The sequence below is a fragment of the Artemia franciscana genome, chromosome 14 (assembly GCF_032884065.1).
Source record: "Artemia franciscana chromosome 14, ASM3288406v1, whole genome shotgun sequence".
NCBI lineage: Eukaryota > Metazoa > Arthropoda > Branchiopoda > Anostraca > Artemiidae > Artemia > Artemia franciscana.
This window is the reverse complement of record NC_088876.1, coordinates 37,573,889-37,597,153: the sequence shown is the minus strand read 5'-3', so window position 1 is coordinate 37,597,153 and position 23,265 is coordinate 37,573,889. Positions and strand designations below refer to the sequence as shown.

Here is a 23,265-nt window from a genome sequence, read left to right as displayed (position 1 = left end):
CGAACCCATCTAGCTGAGCCACTTAACTCATGGAAGAAATGCCAAGGAGGTTGGCGGAAAAGGTGGCAGGACTTGGTTAAATTAGACCTTGAACCTACTGGGGGGGGGGGGGGGGTTCAGAAAGTTTAGTCACAGATGAACAACTCAATGGCTCCAATTTGCAAAGCAACTGGCAGTAGACTGCATTATGTGGTTCAAAGAGGTCTCGAAGATCCTTGATACCGGGCGAGGTGGAAACGCCTGATTCCCACCACAAGTACAAGTGACTTGACTTAAGTCCCGTCCAGCCTTTGTGGCTGTATTGGGGCTTCTTCTCTTCTGAGGAAGTGATGAATGTGGCGACGGTAGTTCGATCTATCTGGCGCTAGACGAAGTAGCTGGAGGAGGTTATGGGCCGGGAAGTGGTCAGTCCATTTCTTATGAAGTCGGCCTCTGGGGCACGTGCCGTGAACCCGTCCTTCGAATGTGATTTTTGGAAGCTAGTTGGCCAACATTCGCTCGCCAAGCCAGCGGAGTTGCTGGCTTCTGACCCGGTCCATGATGGTGCGGGGACAACGGAGTAGTTTTCGGAGGTCTTCATTTGAGACTCGGTCAATGTAGGTAATCCCTGCAATGCGTCTAAGGCATTTAGTTTCAAATGCGGAGATTCTTCGCTCATCATCAGCCTTTATTGACCAAGTTTCGCTTGAGTACAAAGCAAATTGGGATTATGAGAGCGTTGAAGAGTCGCACCTTCAGAGAAGTTGACAGTCTTGTTTTTCCAGATTGGCAAGAGGTTCTTGAAGAGGTTTATTGCCAAAAACATTAGAAGATAGAGATTAAGAACTGCTAGTGCTACTGACATTATAGCGTCTAAAGACTTCATTAAAAAAAAATAGTTAACTTCCAAGAAAATTGGATGATAAGCAATTAATAGGAAAATTTGATATTCATTAAATTTTCTTTAATTTTTTTTTAACGAAGTCTTCAGACGCTACAATGTTAATGGTAGTAGCAGTTTTTAATCTTTATTTTCAAACGTAACACTACCAAACATTCAACGCTAAGAAATTTCCCATTCTCTTTTGTTCTTTCTATAAACTAGTTGAACCTAAATTTGAACTATTGTATTGCCAAAAACATTAGAAGATAGAGATTAAAACTGAGAGTAGTGCTGACATTAAAGCGTCTAGAGGCTCCAAAAAATAGAGAATTTCAAAGAAAATTGGACGATCAGCAATTAATTGGGAAATTGGATTTTCTTTTTTTTTCTTTTTTTTTACTAAGTCTTAGCCGCTACAATGTTAGTGGCAATAGCAATTTTTATTTTCAAATACTAAATCGCAAAAAATTCAACTCTAAGAAATTATCTACTCTCTGCTCCTTTGCATCAACCTAAATTTGGTAGATTTGCATATCAGAAAACTTGCAGTATTTGTGGTGTGACTTCATGGCCTCAGTTTCTTTATGGACTGGCTGATAACACTAGAAGAATGCAGCATCCGGATGTTTAGGAAGAATAGTGCCCCTAGTTCCCGCTTGTTATACAGAAAATGTTTTATTCGGTTTTTAATACTTCTCCAAAATCTTTTTTAACCCAAAGATTCGGAAATTTCATTGGGGATTTCAAGGTGCATGGAACTGAAACATTGCAAGTAAAAGAAAAACCCTGTTTTAATAAAAGTGTGTCCTCTAGAGCTACTGCTGGCGCAGAGGGTATAGAACTGACGTTTCAGTTGCTGGGTCTTTTTTTTGCAGCGACAAGTAGCAAGCCTGTCGTTCAACCCTACTGCACCAACCTTGCTGCGCCCCAATGCGAGGCACCTGCTGACCCGGGCCCCATATTGTCAAGCAAAGAATCAATCCACTCTGCTACCCCAGGGTGGAACACTATTATAAAACGGGTAAAAATACTTTAACCTTTATATGTTGACTTACCATTTCTTCTCTGTCAGAATAATCCATATTTGTCTCTGATCCTGCAAAAAGAGCAAGTAAAACTAAAATAATATAAACAAAGTCAAACAATGGATAAATCTAAGGTTATAAAACAGAAGTAATATTACGAAGGGTTGTACTGAAAAATTTATTATTGATGCTAAAGAATTATCACTTTTGTCTTTTGATCTTTCTTGCTAATAAGTACATTGTCTGGTCTCTGTGGTCTCAGTAGCCAGAGCCACACTGGCTACACATTTTTGTTTCTTAGTTGTTTTCTTGATATTTTTGTTCTTTGATTATATACCTTTTTCCTCAAATTGACTCACTTTAAAAAATAAATTTATAGAGTCGAGTTGCCGTTCTATAGCTATATTTAGCTAATAGCAATTAGCTCCGACCAATTAATTTAAAGTAAATTTGTGATAGGACTAAGTAATTTATATTTGTATACGTCATTAAAAGAATATGAATTACATTTTACATTTGCAACTGTGTAACCTCTGTGCTACAATGTGCAAAATTTTAAATGTAGTTTTCTTTTCAAGATTTTCATCTGCCTAGTTTCCTCAGCCTCCCATTAAAGTTGGGAAGTAACCTATTTCCAATGTTGATAAATATCACCATAGGGTAAATTGTCAATAAAGGATTTTTTCTCATTGTCAAACAAATCTTTTGAATGATGAAGAAAGAACTATTTGAATGATAAAAATTTATTTTTTCAAAATGACTACTCACAAATTTAAAAAGCTAAGTTTGCATTTATAAATAACACAGTCAATAGCTAAATAAAAGACCATGATACGGTAAACTTAGCAGTCCAGTACTGACACAAAATAATTTAGCAACAACAATTCATCACTAGTGACATTAAAAGAAATTATACAAAAAAAAGCTTTATTGTAGGTGTGGTTAAATTACTAAGTGCTGAAATATGGCTATAAACCATATCCGAATTAACCAACAAAAATGTACAAATAGTTCTCTTCGAACATTAATTCTAAACAGAGAGCATAACAATGACCACTTTGTTGGAATAAATACTTTTTACATTAGTATTTGTTTACAATTCTCCTTTACAATTCTCGGTTTCCAACACGAACCCTTTCACAAAATGCATTTTCTGGTTTGTGTTGATACATACCCCAATTTTACTTATTACAATTTACCCCAATACATACCCAAATTTGGGTTGATACATTTTCTTTCGTTCTGGTCAATAAGTTGAGAAGTCAAGAAGCGTCGTTAATCCGATAGAAACAATACAATGAAACTATATTAATTTAAAAAAAATATATAGAGACAAAGTGAGGAGCAAAGGAGCATATATATAATATATGTATATATATATATATATATATATATATATATATATATATATATATATATATATATATATATATATATATATATATAAGTTGTCTGTGTGTGTGTGTGTCGAGTGACGTCATGTTTGTTTGTCGACTGACATCATTTTAAGGATTGAGCTGTATGCGTCATGAAGTTGTTTGTCGACTGACGTCATGTTTGTCAACTGATGAAATTACATACCGGGACACCGGGACACAAATGACGACCGGGACACAGGGAATATAAATGACGACCGGGAACCTCAAAGAGAAATTACAGACTGGGACACCTGGACAGAAATCACGACCGGGACACAGGGACATAACTACAACAGGGACGCCGGGGGCACAGGCGGGATATATAAATGACGACCGGGACACAGGGATTGTTCGAATAGAAATTACAGACCGGGACACCGGGACACAAATGACGACCGGGACACAGGGAATATAAATGACGACCGGGACATTCAAAGAGAAATTACAAACTGGAACACCGGGACACAAATGACGACCAGGACACAGGGAATATAAATGACGACCGGGACACAGGGATACATCATTAGAATAATGAGGTATAGATCTGAATACGGATTGTTTTTCCCAAGGACAATTATATGCTGCATGTTCAAGAGTCAGTAAACCTGATAATCTATTTATATGCATAGACAATGGGACAGCGAAGAATGTTGTATATTCGCATGTTTTACGTAGTTAAAAACATATATATATATATATATATATATATATATATATATATATATATATATATATATATATATATATATATATATATATATATATATATATATATATATATATCTTATCTATTCACAGGTGGGACACAGGGACACAACTACAATGGCGCGTAACGACTTACGCGCGTGGGCTTAGGGGGGCGCGAAGCGCCCCACCAACTAGGTATTGAGGTGGCGCGAAGCGCCACCCCAACGGCTAGTATATATATATATATATATATATATATATATATATATATATATATATATATATATATATATATATATATATATATATATATATATATATATATATATATATATATATATATATATACAAAGTGAGGAGCAAAGACGGTGCTTTATAGGAGCCTGTCAGGGTCTGCATTTTCAAAATTTGAAGTTTGATTGTTTTGTTGCTAATATGACACGACCAATTATACGCCATCTATAATGTAATAATTGATTCTTAATAGATGGCTAGAACAATAGAAGCTCGTTACTGACATCTTACAGCTATCGCCTTCACAGCTATTAAAAAAAATTCTTTCACGTATGAAGTTCTTGCTGCAAAAATAGTCTACACTGTCTTTTTATCCAAAAGTATTAGTATCTAGATTTATTAGTAGTATTATCTAGTTAAGTAAAACTATCCCATTGATCGATCTTCTTGCTGTTCAACATAATATATTCACCTTCACTTATACCCGGTCTGAGCGACTTGGTATTCTGTATATTAATTTTCAAACCCATTCTTGTAGCTTGAACTCTAAAAATCTCCAAAATGATCCATATAAATGGGGATAGAATGCACACCTACTATCCTCATTTCCTACCTTAAAAAACCGAATTATCCTGAAATATATCCTGAAGAGTCAGACACTAATCTAATAACGATTATATAAATTTTTTACTCACAGTAGTTTGTAAAAAAATATAAAAGCAAACCTCTACTCAAAGAAAGGGCTAACGATTGAAAGGCCTACCTTAAAAGTCAGAATTATCCTGAAATATATCCTGAAGAGTCAGACACAAATCTAATGACGATTATACAAATTTTTCACTCACAGTAGATTGTCAAAAACCATAAAAATTAAACCTCTACTCAAAGAAGGGCTAACAATTGGAAGGCCTACCTTAAAAATCAAAATTATCCTGAAATATATCCTGAAGAGTCAGACACAAATCTAAATTTTTCACTCCCAGTAGATTGTCAAAAAATATTAAAGTAAATTTCTACTCATTGAAAGGGCTAACGATTGAAAGGCCAACCTTAAAAATCAGAACTGTCCTGAAATATATCCTGAAGAGTCAGAAACTTATCCAATGACAGTTATATAAATTTTCTAGTTAGTAGATTGTCAAACAATGTAAAAGTAAAGCTCTACTCAAAGCAAAGGCAGTCCATTGCAGTAATGTTCCCTAAAAAAAAAAATAGAAAAAAAATTTTCTTGTTGAAGTAAAAAGCCAAGTTAAACTTCAAACTAACCAAAATTATTGTTTTGCGTTTTACTGAAATCTGCATGCAAAATATATCTGCAAAACTAGCTCAAATAAACAAGTTTTCCTGACCAAAACTATGACTACTAACAGCACTGCATGTTGACCATGACGGGTGCTACCCCTCAAGAAAATTAAAGTTTTCTTAACCAAAACTGTGACTGCTAATAGCACTGCAGGGTGACCATGACGGATGCTACCCCTCAAGAAAATTAAACAAGTTTTCTTAACCAAAACTGTGACTGCTAATAGCACTGCAGGATAACCATGACGGGTGCTACCCCTCAAGAAAATTAAACAGGTTTTCTTAACCAAAACTGTGACAGCTAATAGCACTGCAGGGTGACCACGACGGATGCTACCCCTCATGAAAATTAAACAAGTTTTCTTAACCAAAACTGTGACTGCTAATAGCACTGCAGGATAACCATGACGGGTGCTACCCCTCAAGAAAATTAAACAGGTTTTCTTAACCAAAACTGTGACAGCTAATAGCACTGCAGGGTGACCACGAAAGATGCTACCCCTCAAGAAAATTAAAGTTTTCTTAACCAAAACTATTACTGCTAATAGCACTGCAGCGTAACCATGACGAGTGCTACCCCTCAAGAAAATAAAACAAGTTTTCTTAACCAAAACTGTGACAGCTAATAGCACTGCAGGGTGACCACGACGGATGCTACCCCTCAAGAAAATTAAACAAGTTTTCTTAACCAAAACTGTGACTGCTAATAGCACTGCAGGGTGACCACGACGGATGCTACCCCTCAAGAAAATTAAACAAGTTTTCTTAACCAAAACTGTGACTGCTAATAGCACTGCAGGATAAGCATGGCGGGTGCTACCCCTCAAGAAAATTAAATAGGTTTTCTTAACCAAAACTGTGACAGCTAATAGCACTGCAGGGTGACCACGGAGGGATGCTACCCCTCAAGAAAATTAAACAAGTTTTCTTAACCAAAACTGTGACTGCTAATAGCACTGCAGGATAACCATGACGGGTGCTACCCCTCAAGAAAATTAAACAGGTTTTCTTAACCAAAACTGTGACAGCTAATAGCACTGCAGGGTGACCACGACAGATGCTACCCCTCAAGAAAATTAAAGTTTTCTTAACCAAAACTATTACTGCTAATAGCACTGCAGGGTAACCATGACGAGTGCTACCCCTCAAGAAAATTAAACAAGTTTTCTTAACCAAAACTGTGACAGCTAATAGCACTGCAGGGTGACCACGACGGATGCTACCCCTAAAGAAAATTAAACAAGTTTTCTTAACCAAAACTGTGACTGCTAATAGCACTGCAGGGTGACCATGACGGATGCTACCCCTCAAGAAAATTAAACAAGTTTTCTTCACCAAAACTGTGACTGCTAATAGCACTGCAGGATAACCATGACGGGTGCTACCCCTCAAGAAAATTAAACAGGTTTTCTTAACCAAAACTGTGACAGCTAATAGCACTGCAGGGTGACCACGACGGATGCTACCCCTCAAGAAAATTAAACAAGTTTTCTTAACCAAAACTGTGACTGCTAATAGCACTGCAGGATAACCATGACGGGTGCTACCCCTCAAGAAAATTAAACAGGTTTTCTTAACCAAAACTGTGACAGCTAATAGCACTGCAGGGTGACCACGACAGATGCTACCCCTCAAGAAAATTAAAGTTTTCTTAACCAAAACTATTACTGCTAATAGCACTGCAGGGTAACCATGACGAGTGCTACCCCTCAAGAAAATTAAACAAGTTTTCTTAACCAAAACTGTGACAGCTAATAGCACTGCAGGGTGACCACGACGGATGCTACCCCTCAAGAAAATTAAACAAGTTTTCTTAACCAAAACTGTGACTGCTAATAGCACTGCAGGGTGACCATGACGGATGCTACCCCTCAAGAAAATTAAACAAGTTTTCTTCACCAAAACTGTGACTGCTAATAGCACTGCAGGATAACCATGACGGGTGCTACCCCTCAAGAAAATTAAACAGGTTTTCTTAACCAAAACTGTGACAGCTAATAGCACTGCAGGGTGACCACGACGGATGCTACCCCTCAAGAAAATTAAACAAGTTTTCTTAACCAAAACTGTGACTGCTAATAGCACTGCAGGATAACCATGACGGGTGCTACCCCTCAAGAAAATTAAACAGGTTTTCTTAACCAAAACTGTGACAGCTAATAGCACTGCAGGGTGACCACGACAGATGCTACCCCTCAAGAAAATTAAAGTTTTCTTAACCAAAACTATTACTGCTAATAGCACTGCAGGGTAACCATGACGAGTGCTACCCCTCAAGAAAATTAAACAAGTTTTCTTAACCAAAACTGTGACAGCTAATAGCACTGCAGGGTGACCACGACGGATGCTACCCCTCAAGAAAATTAAACAAGTTTTCTTAACCAAAACTGTGACTGCTAATAGCACTGCAGGGTAACCATGACGGGTGCTACCCCTCAAGAAAATTAAACAAGTTCTCTTAACCAAAACTGTGACAGCTAATAGCACTGCAGGGTGACCACGACGGATGCTACCCCTCAAGAAAATTAAACAAGTTTTCTTAACCAAAACTGTGACAGCTAATAGCACTGCAGGATAACCATGACGGGTGCTACCCCTCAAGAAAATTAAACAAGTTCTCTTAACCAAAATTGTGACAGCTAATAGCACTGCAGGGTGACCACGACAGATGCTACCCCTCAAGAAAATTAAAGTTTTTTTAACCAAAACTATTACTGCTAATAGCACTGCAGGGTAACCATGACGAGTGCTACCCCTCAAGAAAATTAAACAAGTTTTCTTAACCAAAACTGTGACAGCTAATAGCACTGCAGGGTGACCACGACGGATGCTACCCCTCAAGAAAATTAAACAAGTTTTCTTAACCAAAACTGTGACTGCTAATAGCACTGCAGGGTGACCATGACGGATGCTACCCCTCAAGAAAATTAAACAAGTTTTCTTAACCAAAACTGTGACTGCTAATAGCACTGCAGGATAACCATGACGGGTGCTACCCCTCAAGAAAATTAAACAGGTTTTCTTAACCAAAACTGTGACTGCTAATAGCACTGCAGGATAACCATGACGGGTGCTACCCCTCAAGAAAATTAAACAGGTTTTCTTAACCAAAACTGTGACAGCTGCAGGGTGACCACGACAGATGCTACCCCTCAAGAAAATTAAAGTTTTCTTAACCAAAACTATTACTGCTAATAGCACTGCAGGGTAACCATGACGAGTGCTACCCCTCAAGAAAATTAAACAAGTTTTCTTAACCAAAACTTTGACAGCTAATAGCACTGCAGGGTGACCACGACGGATGCTACCCCTCAAGAAAATTAAACAAGTTTTCTTAACCAAAACTGTGACTGCTAATAGCACTGCAGGGTGACCACGACGGATGCTACCCCTCAAGAAAATTAAACAAGTTTTCTTAACCAAAACTGTGACTGCTAATAGCACTGCAGGATAACCATGACGGGTGCTACCCCTCAAGAAAATTAAACAGGTTTTCTTAACCAAAACTGTGACAGCTAATAGCACTGCAGGGTGACCACGACAGATGCTACCCCTCAAGAAAATTAAAGTTTTCTTAACCAAAACTATTACTGCTAATAGCACTGCAGGGTAACCATGACGAGTGCTACCCCTCAAGAAAATTAAACAAGTTTTCTTAACCAAAACTGTGACAGCTAATAGCACTGCAGGGTGACCACGACGGATGCTACCCCTCAAGAAAATTAAACAAGTTTTCTTAACCAAAACTGTGACTGCTAATAGCACTGCAGGGTGACCATGACGGATGCTACCCCTCAAGAAAATTAAACGAGTTTTCTTAACCAAAACTGTGACTGCTAATAGCACTGCAGGATAACCATGACGGGTGCTACCCCTCAAGAAAATTAAACAGGTTTTCTTAACCAAAACTGTGACAGCTAATAGCACTGCAGGGTGACCACGACAGATGCTACCCCTCAAGAAAATTAAAGTTTTCTTAACCAAAACTATTACTGCTAATAGCACTGCAGGGTAACCATGACGAGTGCTACCCCTCAAGAAAATTAAACAAGTTTTCTTAACCAAAACTTTGACAGCTAATAGCACTGCAGGGTGACCACGACGGATGCTACCCCTCAAGAAAATTAAACAAGTTTTCTTAACCAAAACTGTGACTGCTAATAGCACTGCAGGGTGACCATGACGGATGCTACCCCTCAAGAAAATTAAACAAGTTTTCTTAACCAAAACTGTGACTGCTAATAGCACTGCAGGATAACCATGACGGGTGCTACCCCTCAAGAAAATTAAACAGGTTTTCTTAACCAAAACTGTGACAGCTAATAGCACTGCAGGGTGACCACGACGGATGCTACCCCTCAAGAAAATTAAACAAGTTTTCTTAACCAAAACTGTGACTGCTAATAGCACTGCAGGATAACCATGACGGGTGCTACCCCTCAAGAAAATTAAACAGGTTTTTTAACCAAAACTGTGACAGCTAATAGCACTGCAGGGTGACCACGACAGATGCTACCCCTCAAGAAAATTAAAGTTTTCTTAACCAAAACTATTACTGCTAATAGCACTGCAGGGTAACCATGACGAGTGCTACCCCTCAAGAAAATTAAACAAGTTTTCTTAACCAAAACTGTGACAGCAAATAGCACTGCAGGGTGACCACGACGGATGCTACCCCTCAAGAAAATTAAACACGTTTTCTTAACCAAAACTGTGACTGCTAATAGCACTGCAGGGTAACCATGACGGATGCTACCCCTCAAGAAAATTAAACAAGTTTTCTTAACCAAAACTGTGACTGCTAATAGCACTGCAGGATAACCATGACGGGTACTACCCCTCAAGAAAATTAAACAAGTTTTCTTAACCAAAACTGTGACTGCTAATAGCACTGCAGGGTGACCATAACGGATGCTACCCCTCAAGAAAATTAAACAAGTTTTCTTAACCAAAACTGTGACTGCTAATAGCACTGCAGGATAACCATGACGGGTGCTACCCCTCAAGAAAATTAAACAGGTTTTCTTAACCAAAACTATGACTGCTATTAGCACTGCAGGGTGACCATGACGGGTGCTACTCCTCAAGAAAATTAAATGAAAAAAAAAATCTTTTTCTACTGAAATTAAGGAGCAACGTTCAAACTTAAAACAAACAGAAGTTACTATGTGTGTTAATGGGGCTGCCCTCTCCTCAAAACCACGGTCTTTACGCTAAAGTTTGACCTTTTGTCTCAATTTTTTATTTAAAGACCCAGTCCGGAAACTTAAAGGGGCGTGTAATAAGAATCTGATGCTTTTTTTGAAGTTCTTGAAAAACTATCAAACAGTTCGTGGTAACGAACTGTAGTAAGGAGCGACCCGGCTCAATAGTAACCAAAACTCTAAAAAATGGAATTTTGATACCAATAGCTATATCAAAAGAATCGCATTTTAATGCTGGTTTTAAATATATAAGTTTCATCAAGTTTAGTCTTACCCATCAAAAGTTACGAGCCTGAGAAAATTTGCATTATTTTAGAAAATAGGGGGAAACACCCCCTAAAAGTCATAGAATCTTAACGAATCACACCATCAGATTCAGCGTATCAGAGAACCCTATTGTAGAAGTTTCGAGCTCCTATCTACAAAAATGTGGAATTTTGCATTTTTTGCCAGAAGGCAGATCACGGATGCGTGTTTATTTGTTTTTTTGTTTTTTTTTTTTCCCCAGGGGTGATCGTATCGACCCAGTTGTCCTAGAATGTTGCAAGAGGGCTCATTCGAACGGAAATGAAAAGTTCTAGTGCCCTTTTTAAGTGACCAAAAAAATTGGAGGGCACCTATGCCCCCTCCCACGCTAATTATTTTCCCAAAGTCAACGGATCAAAATTCTGAGATAGCCATTTTATTCAGCGTAGTAGAAAAACCTTATAACTATGTCTTTGGGGACGACTTACTCCCCCACAGTCCCCGTGGGAGGGGCAACAAGTTACAAACTTTGACCTGTGCTTACATATAGTAATGGTTATTGGGAAGTATACAGGCGTTTTCAGGAGGATTTTTTTGGTTTGGGGGAGGGGTTGAGAAGAGGGGGATATGCTGGGGGAACTTCCCATCGAGAATTTGTCATGGGAGAAGAAAACTTCCATGAAGGGAGAGCAGGATTTACTAGCATTATTTAAAAAAAAAATTAAAAAATAAATGTGAAAAAGCTTTTTCACCTGGAAGTAAGGAACAGCAATAAAACTTAAAACAAACAGAAATTATTACCCATATAAGGGGCTCACCTCCTTATGATACCTAACTCTTTACGCTAAAGTATTTTTAGTAATTTCAACTATTTATTCTACGGCTTTTGTGATTCAGGGGTCATTCTTAATGAATTGGGATAAAATTTAAGCTTTAGTGTAAAGAGCGAGGTACTGAAGATGGGGCGAATCCCCTCCTATATGTAATAAAAACATGAGAATACAAAAGTTCTTTACGTAAGCTAATTTATAAGTTACGTAAATCTTTTACTAATAAAAAGATTCGTAAAAAATTAAAAGTTCTAGTTGCCTTTTTAATTAACCAAAAAATCGGAGGGCAACTAGGCTTCGCCCCCGCTCTTTTTTTCTCAAAATCATTCGATCAAAATTATGAGAAAGCCATTTAGCCCCCCCAAAAAAATATGCAAAATTTCGTTTTGATTATTCCTCTGCGGAGAACCAAAATCAAAACATGCATTGATTCAAAAACGTTCACAAATTAAATAAAAAAACGAGTTTTTTTAACTGAAAGTAAGGAGCGACATTAAAACTTAAAACGCACAGAAATTACTTCGTATATGAAAGAGGCTGCTTCCTCATCAACGCCCCGCTCTTTACGCTAAAGGTTTTTTACTGTTTTAAAAAGAAGAATTGAGAGAAAGAGTCAAACTTTAGCGTAAAGAGCGGGGCGTTGATGAGGAAGCAGCCTCTTTCATATACGAAGTAATTTCTGTGCGTTTTAAGTTTTAATGTCGCTCCTTACTTTCAGTTAAAAAAACTCGTTTTTTTATTTAATAGCGTGAAGAAACGGGTATTGAGAAGGAGGCAGCCCCGTTTATATACAAAATAATTTCTGCGGGTCTTAAGTTTTATATTGTTCCTTACTTTCAGTAGAAATAACTTTTTTTTATTTAATTCTTGAAAAAGGGAAACAACGCGACTGAGTGGGCATCTTATTAGTTCATTACGGTTTCTTGAAATGTAAGCAAATTTTTTGAGCAAAGTCACCCGTATATTGACCACAATATATTGACACAACATAATTGTATCTTGGCCACAGTATACAATAGACAAATACAATTTTTTGAGCACGGTTCCTTAATTCTTCAGCATATTTTGGCGGAAGTCAGATTGGATTTACAGATGGGGTAGGCTGCCAGCAGGATAATTAAATTTTGGTTAAACTTCTAATTGAGGCTGTTAAAAATCGATTCAAAATACAAATGTGTTTCACAAATTTAATACAAACGTTTCCGCTTCTAAGACCCCACCAAAGCTTACAAAACCAATATGCACTCCCGAGCTATGCTGATATGGGTTTCCAAGCTATGATGATATATTTCCCCATGTCTTTTGCCTTAGCTTTCCAGGTTTATTCGTCATCTTGTAAAGTTTTGACGTCATATATGGAGCAAAAATAAATATGGAGCCATTTTCGAAAATTAAATAAAAAAACATTTTTTTTTAGCTGAAAGTAAGGAACGATATTAAAACTTAAGACGAACAAAAATTATTACATATATGAAAGAGGCTGTCCCCTCCTCATCACTCGACACCCCGCTGTTTACGCTAAAGTTTTTTATTGTTTTAACAAAAGCTAAGAGCTCATATGGCACTTGTGACGAGGCAAGAAGAGCTAAGAGCCAAGAGTTCATATGGTATGAGCTCTAACAAAATTCTAAGAATCAATAGATTGATTTAAAAGGAAAATCAGAGGCTTAACACTGGTCAGGATTTAAAATAAGAGCTCTGAGTATCTAAATATCAAAATTCGTTAAGATCCGATCACCCACTCGTAAGTTATAAATACCTATTTTTTTCTAATTTTTCCTCTCCCTTCAGCTCCAAAGATGATCAAATCAGGGAAAACGACTTTATAAAGTCAATTTGTGCAGCTCCCTGACACCCCTACCAATTTTCATCGTCCTAGCACGTCCAGAAGCGCCAAACTCACCAAATCACAGAGCCCCTCCCCCCAACTCCCCCAAAGAGAGCAAATCCAGTACGGTTACGTCAATCACGTATCTAGGACATTTGCTTATTCTATCCACCAAGCTTCATCCCGATCCCCCCACTCCAAGTGTTTTCCAAAAGTTTCCCCTCCAACTCCCCCCAATGTCAAAATATCTGGTCGGGATTTGAAATTAGAGCTCTGAGACATGGATTCCTTCTAAATATCAAATTTCATTAAGATCCGATCACCTATTCGTACAATAAAAATATCCCAATTTCCACGTTTCCGAAGAATTCCGGTTTCCCCCTCCAACTCCCCCCAATGTCACAGGATCTGGTCGGAATTTAAAATTAGACTTTTAAAAAACAAGATCCTTCTAAATATCAAATTTCATTCAGATCTGGTCACCCTTTCGTAAGTTACAAATACTTCAATTTTCAAAATTACCCCCCCCCCCCTCCACCAAAGAGAGCAGATCCGGTCCGGTTATGTCAGTCACGTATCTTAGACAGATTTTTATTCTTCCCATCCAGTTTCATCCCGATCTCTCCGCTTTAAGTATTTTCTAAGATTTCCGGTCCCCCCCAACCGCCCCCCCCCAATAACGCGGGATCCGGTTGAGATTTAAAATAAGAGATCTGAGTTATGAGGCCCCTCTAAATACGAAGTTTCATGAAGGTCCGATCACTCCTTCGTAAGTTAAAAATACGTCATTTTTTCTATTTTTTCAGAATTAACCCCCCCCCTCCCAATAGAGCGGATCCATTCCAATTATGTTAATCACGTATCTAAGACTTCTGATTATTTTTCCTAACAAGTTTCATCCCGATCCCTCCAATCTAAGCGTGTTCCATAATTTTAGGTTCCCCGACCCCAAACTCCCCCCAATGTCACCAGATCCGGTCGAGATTTAAAATAAGAGCTTTGAGACACGATATCCTTCTAAATATCAAATTTAATTGAGATCCGATCACCCATTCGTAAGTTAAAAATACTTCATTTTTTCTAATTTTTCAGAATTACCCCCCCCCCCCCCCCAACTACCCCAAAGAGAGCGGATCCGTTCCGGTTATGTCAATCATGTATCTAGGACTTGTGCTTATTTTTCCCACCAAGTTTCATCCCGATCCCTCCACTCTGAGTGTTTTCCAAGATTTTAGGTTTCCCCCTCCCAACTCCCCCCCCCCAATGTCACCAGATCCAGTCAGGATTTAAAATAAGAGCTCTGAGAAACGATATTCTTCTAAACATCAAATTTCATTGAGATCCGATCACCCGTTCGTAAGTTAAAAATACCTCATTTTTTCTAATTTTTTAGAATTAACCCCCCCCCCCCCCTCAAGTACCTCAAAGAGAGCGGATCCGATCCGGTTATGTCAATCATGTATCTAGGACTTGTGCTTATTTTTCCCACCAAGTTTCATCCCGATCCCTCCACTCTAAGTGTTTCCCAGATTTTAGGTTTCCCCCTACCCCCCCCCCCCTAAATGTCATCAGATCTGGCCAGGATTTAAAATAACAGCTCTGAGACACGATATTCTTCCAAAGATCAAATTTCATTAAGATCTGATCAACCGTTCGTAAGTTAAAAATACTTCAATCTTTCTATTTTCTCTGAATTAACGGGCCCCACTTCCCCCCCCCCCCAGATGGTCAAATCGGGAAAACGATTTCAAATTTAATCTGGTGCGGTCCCTGATACGCCTGCTAAATTTCATCGTCTTAGCTTACCTGGAAGTGCCTAAAGTAGCAAAACCGGGACCGACAGACAGACCGACAGACCAACAGAATTTGCGGTTGCTATATGTCACTTGGTTAATACCAAGTGCCATAAAAAGTATAGTTGTGAGAAAAAGTAAAACTCTAGCGTAAAGAGCGGGGCATTGAGGAGGGGACAGTCTCTTTTATATACGGAATAACTTCTGTTCATTTTAAGTTTTAAGGTCGCTCCTTATTTTCAGTTAAAAAAAAAACAAGTTTTTTTATTTAATTTCTTAACGTTTTTGAATTAATGCAGGTTTTGATTTTGGCTCACCGTACATGCATAACTAAAACGAAATTTGCATATCAATTTAACTTTTTGGGGCAACATAGCTTTCTCAAAATTTTGATCGGACAATTTTGAGAAAAATGGCGGGGGAGGGGGCCTAGTTGCCATCCAAATTTTTGGTTACTTAAAAGGCCACTAGAACTTTTAAATTTATTTATGAACGGTTTCTTTAGTAATAAATATACGTAACTTACGAATTAACTTACATAACGAACTTCTATATCCGTACATTTTTATTACGTATATGAGGGGTTCGCCCCCTCGTTAATTCCTCGCTCTTTACGCTAAACCTAAAATTTTGTTATGATTTCTCTATTTGCCATGCATTACAAATAGTTCTATAGTTCTATTCTGTCAATTAAATAGCAAAAACAGCAAATAATTTGAATAGGTAAGCAAATAAGTAATCCTTCTCTTAATATACGACTTTGAGCGGTTTGTGAACCACATGCCTACACTTCTCAAACTCCTTAGTGGCAAGTGGTTAGGGTCAGGACGTAACTTACTATGAGGCAAAGGGGGCAATTGCGCCTCCTAGACCTCAGTTCCCTCCCTAGACCCCAGTTTGCCACCATATGGATTTTAGGTTCTCCGAGAATTCTGTCAAAACTAAGATAATTCTGCATAATTCAAGCATCGGTATTTGTTTATTGTCTAGAACAGACTCAAGAAAATTTGATATCCAAGATCTGAGAAAAACCGGTTTAGCTGTCTGTATTTGGAGGCAATTAGCATAGGCTCAGTGGAAAAACTATGTACTTGGTATATTTTAAGTAAACATTTAATATATCAAGTTGGTATTTTGGTTAGGTTAGGTTATGTTAGGTATATATTATTTCGTGTTTTCAGTAAAGCACTAGTATTCTATAATCTTACAAACAAAGGGAAAGATCATCAGTTAGTTTATATGTACTAGTTCTATTGATATATGTTAGACAGACCGTAAAGTAATAATTTTTGTTTGTTTAACGTTCCGATTTTGCTCTCAACTTCCCTCAGAAAAACTTTATTTTTTTTAAATTAATTAACATCAAAATTGCCACTTACAATGAAAGTAATGGCAGTGTGATTAAAAAAAAACTAGAAAATACGAAGGAAATTGGGCATGATATAAAAGAAATAACGTTCTGGGTGGCCTGCTTTCCATGGTTATTTGTCGCAATTTCCATTATTTTTTTTTTTTCTAAACTCTTATATTTTCATCATGTTTTCGTATACTTCATTAAGATTAACATAACTTCACTTCTTGGATGTGTTCTGAATAATTGGTAAATACCAAATTGCATCTTGTTCAAGCAAGTACAACTTTTTTCAAACATTCACATTTTCTGGAATATTTTTTGGAAAGACCACGGTATTGTCAAGATTTAAGCTAGACAATAGACAGAGAAGGCATTTAACAGAAAGGGAGGGGGGGTAACTGGTTTACGATCCATGACTAAAGTGTCCCCGCTATAGATTAATTTGTTAATATCAGCTTATCTTCAGTCTATGTAATACAATCTAATAAACCTGGAATTAATTAGATATTAGACCAAAACAAGGCATGGTACATTTAGCCAGAACCATTTCTCATATACGAGGTAATTCAACTTCAGATTTTAGAAGTCTTTCCCGAAATATATGATGATTACCATGAGCCTTTAAGTAATATTTTGGATTAAGTGATATTTTTACTTAATGTACCTAAGATTTACATTGCCGATAACCAGTATTATTGGTAGTTATGACTAATGAAATTTGTGATGAATTTCGTTAGCTAATACTGGTGTCATATACCTTCTTTGAAATATATCTCTCCAATGTAAAAGGCCCCTCCCTCCCGTCAAACTCCCTCCAGACAGATCCATCCTTGCTGAGAATCTCCCTCCTGGTAAAATTGCTCGCGGACGATTCAGTCTGAAAAATTATCCTTAGCATTCTTACATTTGAATAAAACTTTAATCTCTAATCGGCTTCTCGATCACTCGAGAGATGCCCCCTACCGTAGAAATTATTTCCGGATATCAAAACACACGGGAAAAAGGCTCTGGATAATTCCCGTGGAACATCTCCACACGAAAAGTTTGGCTAAGAGAATATAAGACAATTAAAAAGAATTTCGTATAGTAATTCTTTCAAATCCCTCCAGTGTAACATTTCCCCTGGAACATTCATCCTCCAAAAATTTATCTCCCTAAGGAAGATTCTCCTTATACAAATCTACTTCAAGCACACAAACACACCCCTCCCCAAAACAAATATCTGAGTACTTCGCAATAACAAGTACTATATGTAAACAATGGGCAAATTCGCATTTTTGAAAGGGTTTGCAGAGATACGTTAGCTTTACGGGTCACACTATTAACATGGGTAGTAAAGGTGCAATCATACGAGAAAATGACACCTTTTATTTTTACCCCACTCACAACAGGAAAGGGAGCTTCAGGGGAACGAAGTCTCTCCTTAGCTGATTCAGTCTAGGTATTTTTGACTTAGCAGAGTTAATAGTCAATTTTGTATCAGAGCACTGTGAACTTAGTAGATCAAAAGTGATTTCGAGGAATTGCTTGGTGGGGATATTGCCATGAAGAAGATAAGAGAGTAAGAGCGACAAATCGTCAACAAATTTGTAATTGTCGTTATGTTCTACCAGCAAGAAGTTGACGATGGCAAGAAACGTTATTCCTGCCAGTTTCGTCCCTTGCGGGCACTGCATATTATTTTACTCCACTTGAGTCACAGCCCTCTTTGTTTAAAGCAAATACTTTTTGCTGTCTTTCAGACAGAAAATTGAGCACAATGGCTAGCATTTGGCGTTTACCACCCATTCGTTTCAGGTTTTGACAGGCCACTAGGTGTGATAGGAGATCAAAAGCTTTGCGAAAGTCGATGGCTGCTAGGTCGACGCAACGGCCTTGCTTTTCAAGCCACTTCAGGATCTGATTTTACATTCTGACTAGTTACATAAATGTCCCACATTTTGGGAGTCCGCCATATTGGTATTTGTTGACGGTCTCACTTAGTTGCTCTAGCAGCTGCTGCAAGATGAACGATTCTGTCACTTTTGCTAGAAATGGTGTTAGTGACATTGGTCTTAAATCATCACATGACTTGGGCGGGTTCACTTTGGAAATTGCATGGATGTGGGCTTTTTTTCACGATCTAGAGAAGGTCCCGGATGCAAAGCACTGGTTTATAAGAAACCGAGCGTGGCAGGGCTAGGAACAAAGCGAATTCACGCATGAGCTATACAGGGATTTCGACCTGGGAAAGGAGAGACGTTTGTCTTCACTTCCCTGATTTCACTTGACACATAAAATTCATTGAGTGCTGGGGCAATCATCAAGAAGCGAGGCTTTCTCCTGGGGGATAACGGCAGAAAAAGTGGTACAAATGGGAGTTGAGAAATGCATTAACGTCACTGGACCCCAGTATTCGCCCATTATTGTCAGATATCTTGACACTGGTTTTCGAAACATTTCACTCATCACTTTGACCAAGCAGTACCGCTTAGAGGTTCAATGTTGCTGGAGATTGTCTATGTCTTGAGACTGTCTGTGCAGGATTTCGACTCTTACTGATGCTAGAGCATCATCAAGTGTGGAAAACATGTTGAGGCCAAGGTGTAATGAGGATTGCACAGAGCCTCTGTTCATCTGGAAGTCCAAGGGACTAACTGTTGTCTGGTTCTAAGCCAGCTTGAGCACTTTAAAATTGAAGAGCTGAACTTTCCATCATCCAATGGTTCAGGACTATTACTTTTCCTGAGGCGATAATAATTTCAATGACTTAAAGAATACAATAATGAAAACTTGGAATGTCACAATGTCAAAGACCAAATACTGTTTTGACATTTTGACTGACGAACTCAGACACTCCAAACAGGACTTATTAGGAGTTTTAGAAGAAACTCATATCCCAAGGGTAGGAAACATGAAATCAGGTGATATAGACTTACAAAGGCAGAAGGATGGGGTGCATGTGCAAGGAGTAGGGCTCATGATGAATAACGAAGCTGCCAAGTCTTGTTTAAGCTGGGAAGGTTTATTGTAATAGAATGCTAGTTACTTATTTTAAGACTAAAAATTGCAAAGTACCAGTCATAGTAGTATATACCCCTGTAAAACCAATTGATGGGGATAGTAGTGATTCAGATGAATTTCACTTACAGCTACAAGAATAAATAGACAGGGTCCCAGGGAGGAATATGTTTTTATTAGGGGACTTTAAACCTCAGGTCAGTATAAACAGGGATAGATGACATCCTAGCTTCGGTAAATTTAATGCAGGAAAAGATAAGTAGTGAAAAGAAAAACACAGAAAAGTGAAGGGAAAAGAGAAAAGAAAAGAAAAATATAACAATCTGTCTATAACCAATACAGTATTTGGTCATAAAATACCCCATAAGTTAACATGGTATTGAAACAATGGTAAGATAGCTAACCTTATTGATTATGTTATCGTAAAACAAAGACTGGCAGAATTGATACAAGATAGTAAAATATATAGGACTCCTGTTATTGATTTTGACTTTTGACATTTTGACATAGTATATGCCCCTGCAAAACCAATTGATGAGGATAGTAGCAATTCAGACGAATTCCATTTACAGCTACAGAAATAAATAGACAGGGTCCCAAGTAGGAATACAATATTTTCATTAGGGAGCTTTGAAGCCCAGGTCAGTATAAACAGGGATAGATGACATCCTATCTTAGGTAAATTTAATACAGGAAAATCAAAAGTGGTGAAAAGAAAAACAAAGAAAAGTGAAGAAGTGAAAAGAAAAGTACTAAAAGAAAAGAAAAATATAACAATCTATCTATAACCAAAACAGTATTTGGTCATAAAATAGCCCATAAGTTAATATGGTATTTACACAATGGCAAGATAGCTAACCTTATTAATTATGTTATTGTAAACCAAAGACTGGTAGAATTGATACAAGATAGTAAGATATATAGGACTGCTGTTATTGATGTTAAAAGTAAAGATTCCAATCTAGTAGTGTCTAGGGTTAATTTAAAGCTGAAATTCAGGATGGATAACTACCTTCCAGGAAGGTATGATGTTGGTAGACTTCAGGACGAGAATTTATCATAAACTTTCCAAGACATTTGAATTCTAAAATGGAGAGTTTAAAATTTGACAATGTAGAAGATGGATGGAATAACTTTAGGAAAATAATTTGTCAAGTTGCTGATTGTGTCTTAGCGAAGAAAGTTAGGAATGCAGCTCGAAATATTAGCAGAAATGCATTAAGTTCAATAGAAAAGAGAAGGGACTTGTATAACTGTTATTTGAGTGATTTAACATATGAAAATTACGAATATATTTTTGAAAAAGGGGAGGTACCTAGCAATTTTAGGAAAACTCTAATTAAACCTCTTCATAAGAAAGATGATAAGAATAAGTGTGGTATTTGTATAGGGATTAGCCTGGTTTCTGTAGAAAGCAAATTACTTATTATGACGATACTTGTTAGACTTAGAGATGCTATAGATAAAGTTTTAAGAAAAGAACAGTGCAGTTTTAGATAAGGGTAGAGGATATGTTGACCAAATCTTTACTCTTAAATTAATAATTGAGAAGTGCCAGAGTCATCAAACACCTTTAGTCTATAGTTTTATAGATTATGAGTAAACGCTTGATTCAGCTGATAGAAGAGCTTAAAAGAAAAAGTTTTATCCTTTTATGGTATATCAAACAAATACAATAAAGTGATTAGTAATATGTAAAAGATTGACACTGCTGCAGTTAAGGTAGGAAATGAGGCTATTAGATGATTTTGTATTCAATCACAAGTTAAGCATGGTTGTCTTCTATCTGTGTTTATATGAATCTTTTTGGTGAACTTTGTGCCAAGGAGCACAACATAGGCAACAGGAAAACATAGAATCCAATAGGGGAGTAAAACTCTCCTAGACTTAGACTATAACTAGACTTAGACGATTTAAGCCTCTTAGAAGAAAAATAATGCAAAATGATGGAATATTTAGATGTTTGACATGTTTGGGTACAAAAACAGTATTAAAAATTATTGTTAAGTAAACTAAATTGTTAAGACTAGGAATAAGTGAAGCTGAAGAAGCAATGTTGGGTAACAAGAAGAATGGTCAAGTGGACAGCTTTACTTACAATGGAATGTTAAATTAGAATAGAATTATAGAATTAAATTTGGTGCAGTGAAATATTGAAATTAGAATAGCCAAGGTTCATGGTGTTTTTTCATATTGAAAAATTTTTGGAAGAATAGAAAGATAAGCCTGCATGCCAAGATTTAAATATTGGAAGCTATAATGATGACAGTGGTGAAGAATGGCTCTGAATCATGGGCACTCAAAAAAACAAGAGGATTTGCTAGATGTTTTCCATAGAAACTACCTATGATTGTTTTGAGTACCTGACTGACTGACTGCATCTCAAACAGTAAGATGTACATAAAATGTGGTTCAGTCCTGCTTCATAGGGCTATAATGAGAGAAAGAAAGAGATGGCTGGGACACATTCTACAGATAAAGGATGACAGATTGTCCCTATTGGCCAACCATCTAAGGCCAAACAAAAAACAGGTCATCACCAAGTGGGGCAAAGAATATTGTATGAAAAAATTTCAGGGAAACAAAACTTCTTGGGAGGGTGTAAAGAGGGAGGTTTTGAAAAGATTGAAAACTAGGAGGAACATACATAGCTGTGTTGGCCTCAGGCAGTTTGGTGCTGCATGGAGTTGTTAGTAGTAGTAGTAGTAGCAGTCATACTTTGTTGAAATCATACAAACAACAAAAAATTGGATGGTCTCTAAGCAGCAAAAAAGTCCATACATAGCCAGCAGAAAATAAATTAGGGCTTTTTTATATTATGCCAAATTTATAGGGCTTTCAGTAGTTGGTCTTTGGTCATGATGCTGACAATTTTTAAAATACACTTATAAATCTCTGTAAAACTCAAGCAAGCTCAGTTTTCAATAAAGCACTATTTTTGTGAATTCTGGAAAAATATGTAAATATCACCAATCAATTTATTTGAGATACCATTGCAGATATATTTTGCATAGCTTGTGAAACAATAAGTTTCGTTTGTTTTAAGTTTCAACCTTGGTCTTACTTCCATGAGAAAATTTAATCTTAGTAACTAGTTTTTGTTTCTTCAAAATATACAATAAGCCTTAGGAAAAGATCTTTGTCTACATTAGGCGATGAGACTAAAAGAAAATATGAGTTTTGGTTAAGATAGGGCATTAAATGCATGTTTACTACCTATCTCCCTTTGGCCTATTTGCTGAGCAATGTTACCATATTATTTTCTGGCTTTTAAGTTTTTAAGTTTAATTCTGAGAAACAAATTTAGCACTTCACAGAGCCATCTGGGCTTGTGATGGTCCATGTTTTGGGAAAAAAAATTATATTAAGCTTCTCCACAAGATAGGTAAAGCTTTTTTTAAATTGATAAATAAAAAAAAATCAATTACTTTCATAAAATGAACACATGATATTTTTTAATGAGATGAGCATTTTTTTGTCAA

At 37.2% G+C, this 23,265-nt stretch overlaps 1 protein-coding gene across 1 annotated transcript in view; it reads right to left on the bottom strand.

The window, feature by feature from the left end:
* The window catches only part of LOC136035672 (tyrosine-protein phosphatase non-receptor type 9-like), a gene marked incomplete in the record, with an annotated part of 119,376 nt that overhangs the window by 82,173 nt on the left and 13,938 nt on the right, over positions 1-23,265 (bottom strand). The window contains 1 exon segment of the mRNA XM_065717590.1: positions 1,918-1,958. Within this exon segment, the coding sequence (XP_065573662.1) occupies positions 1,918-1,944 (27 nt within the window).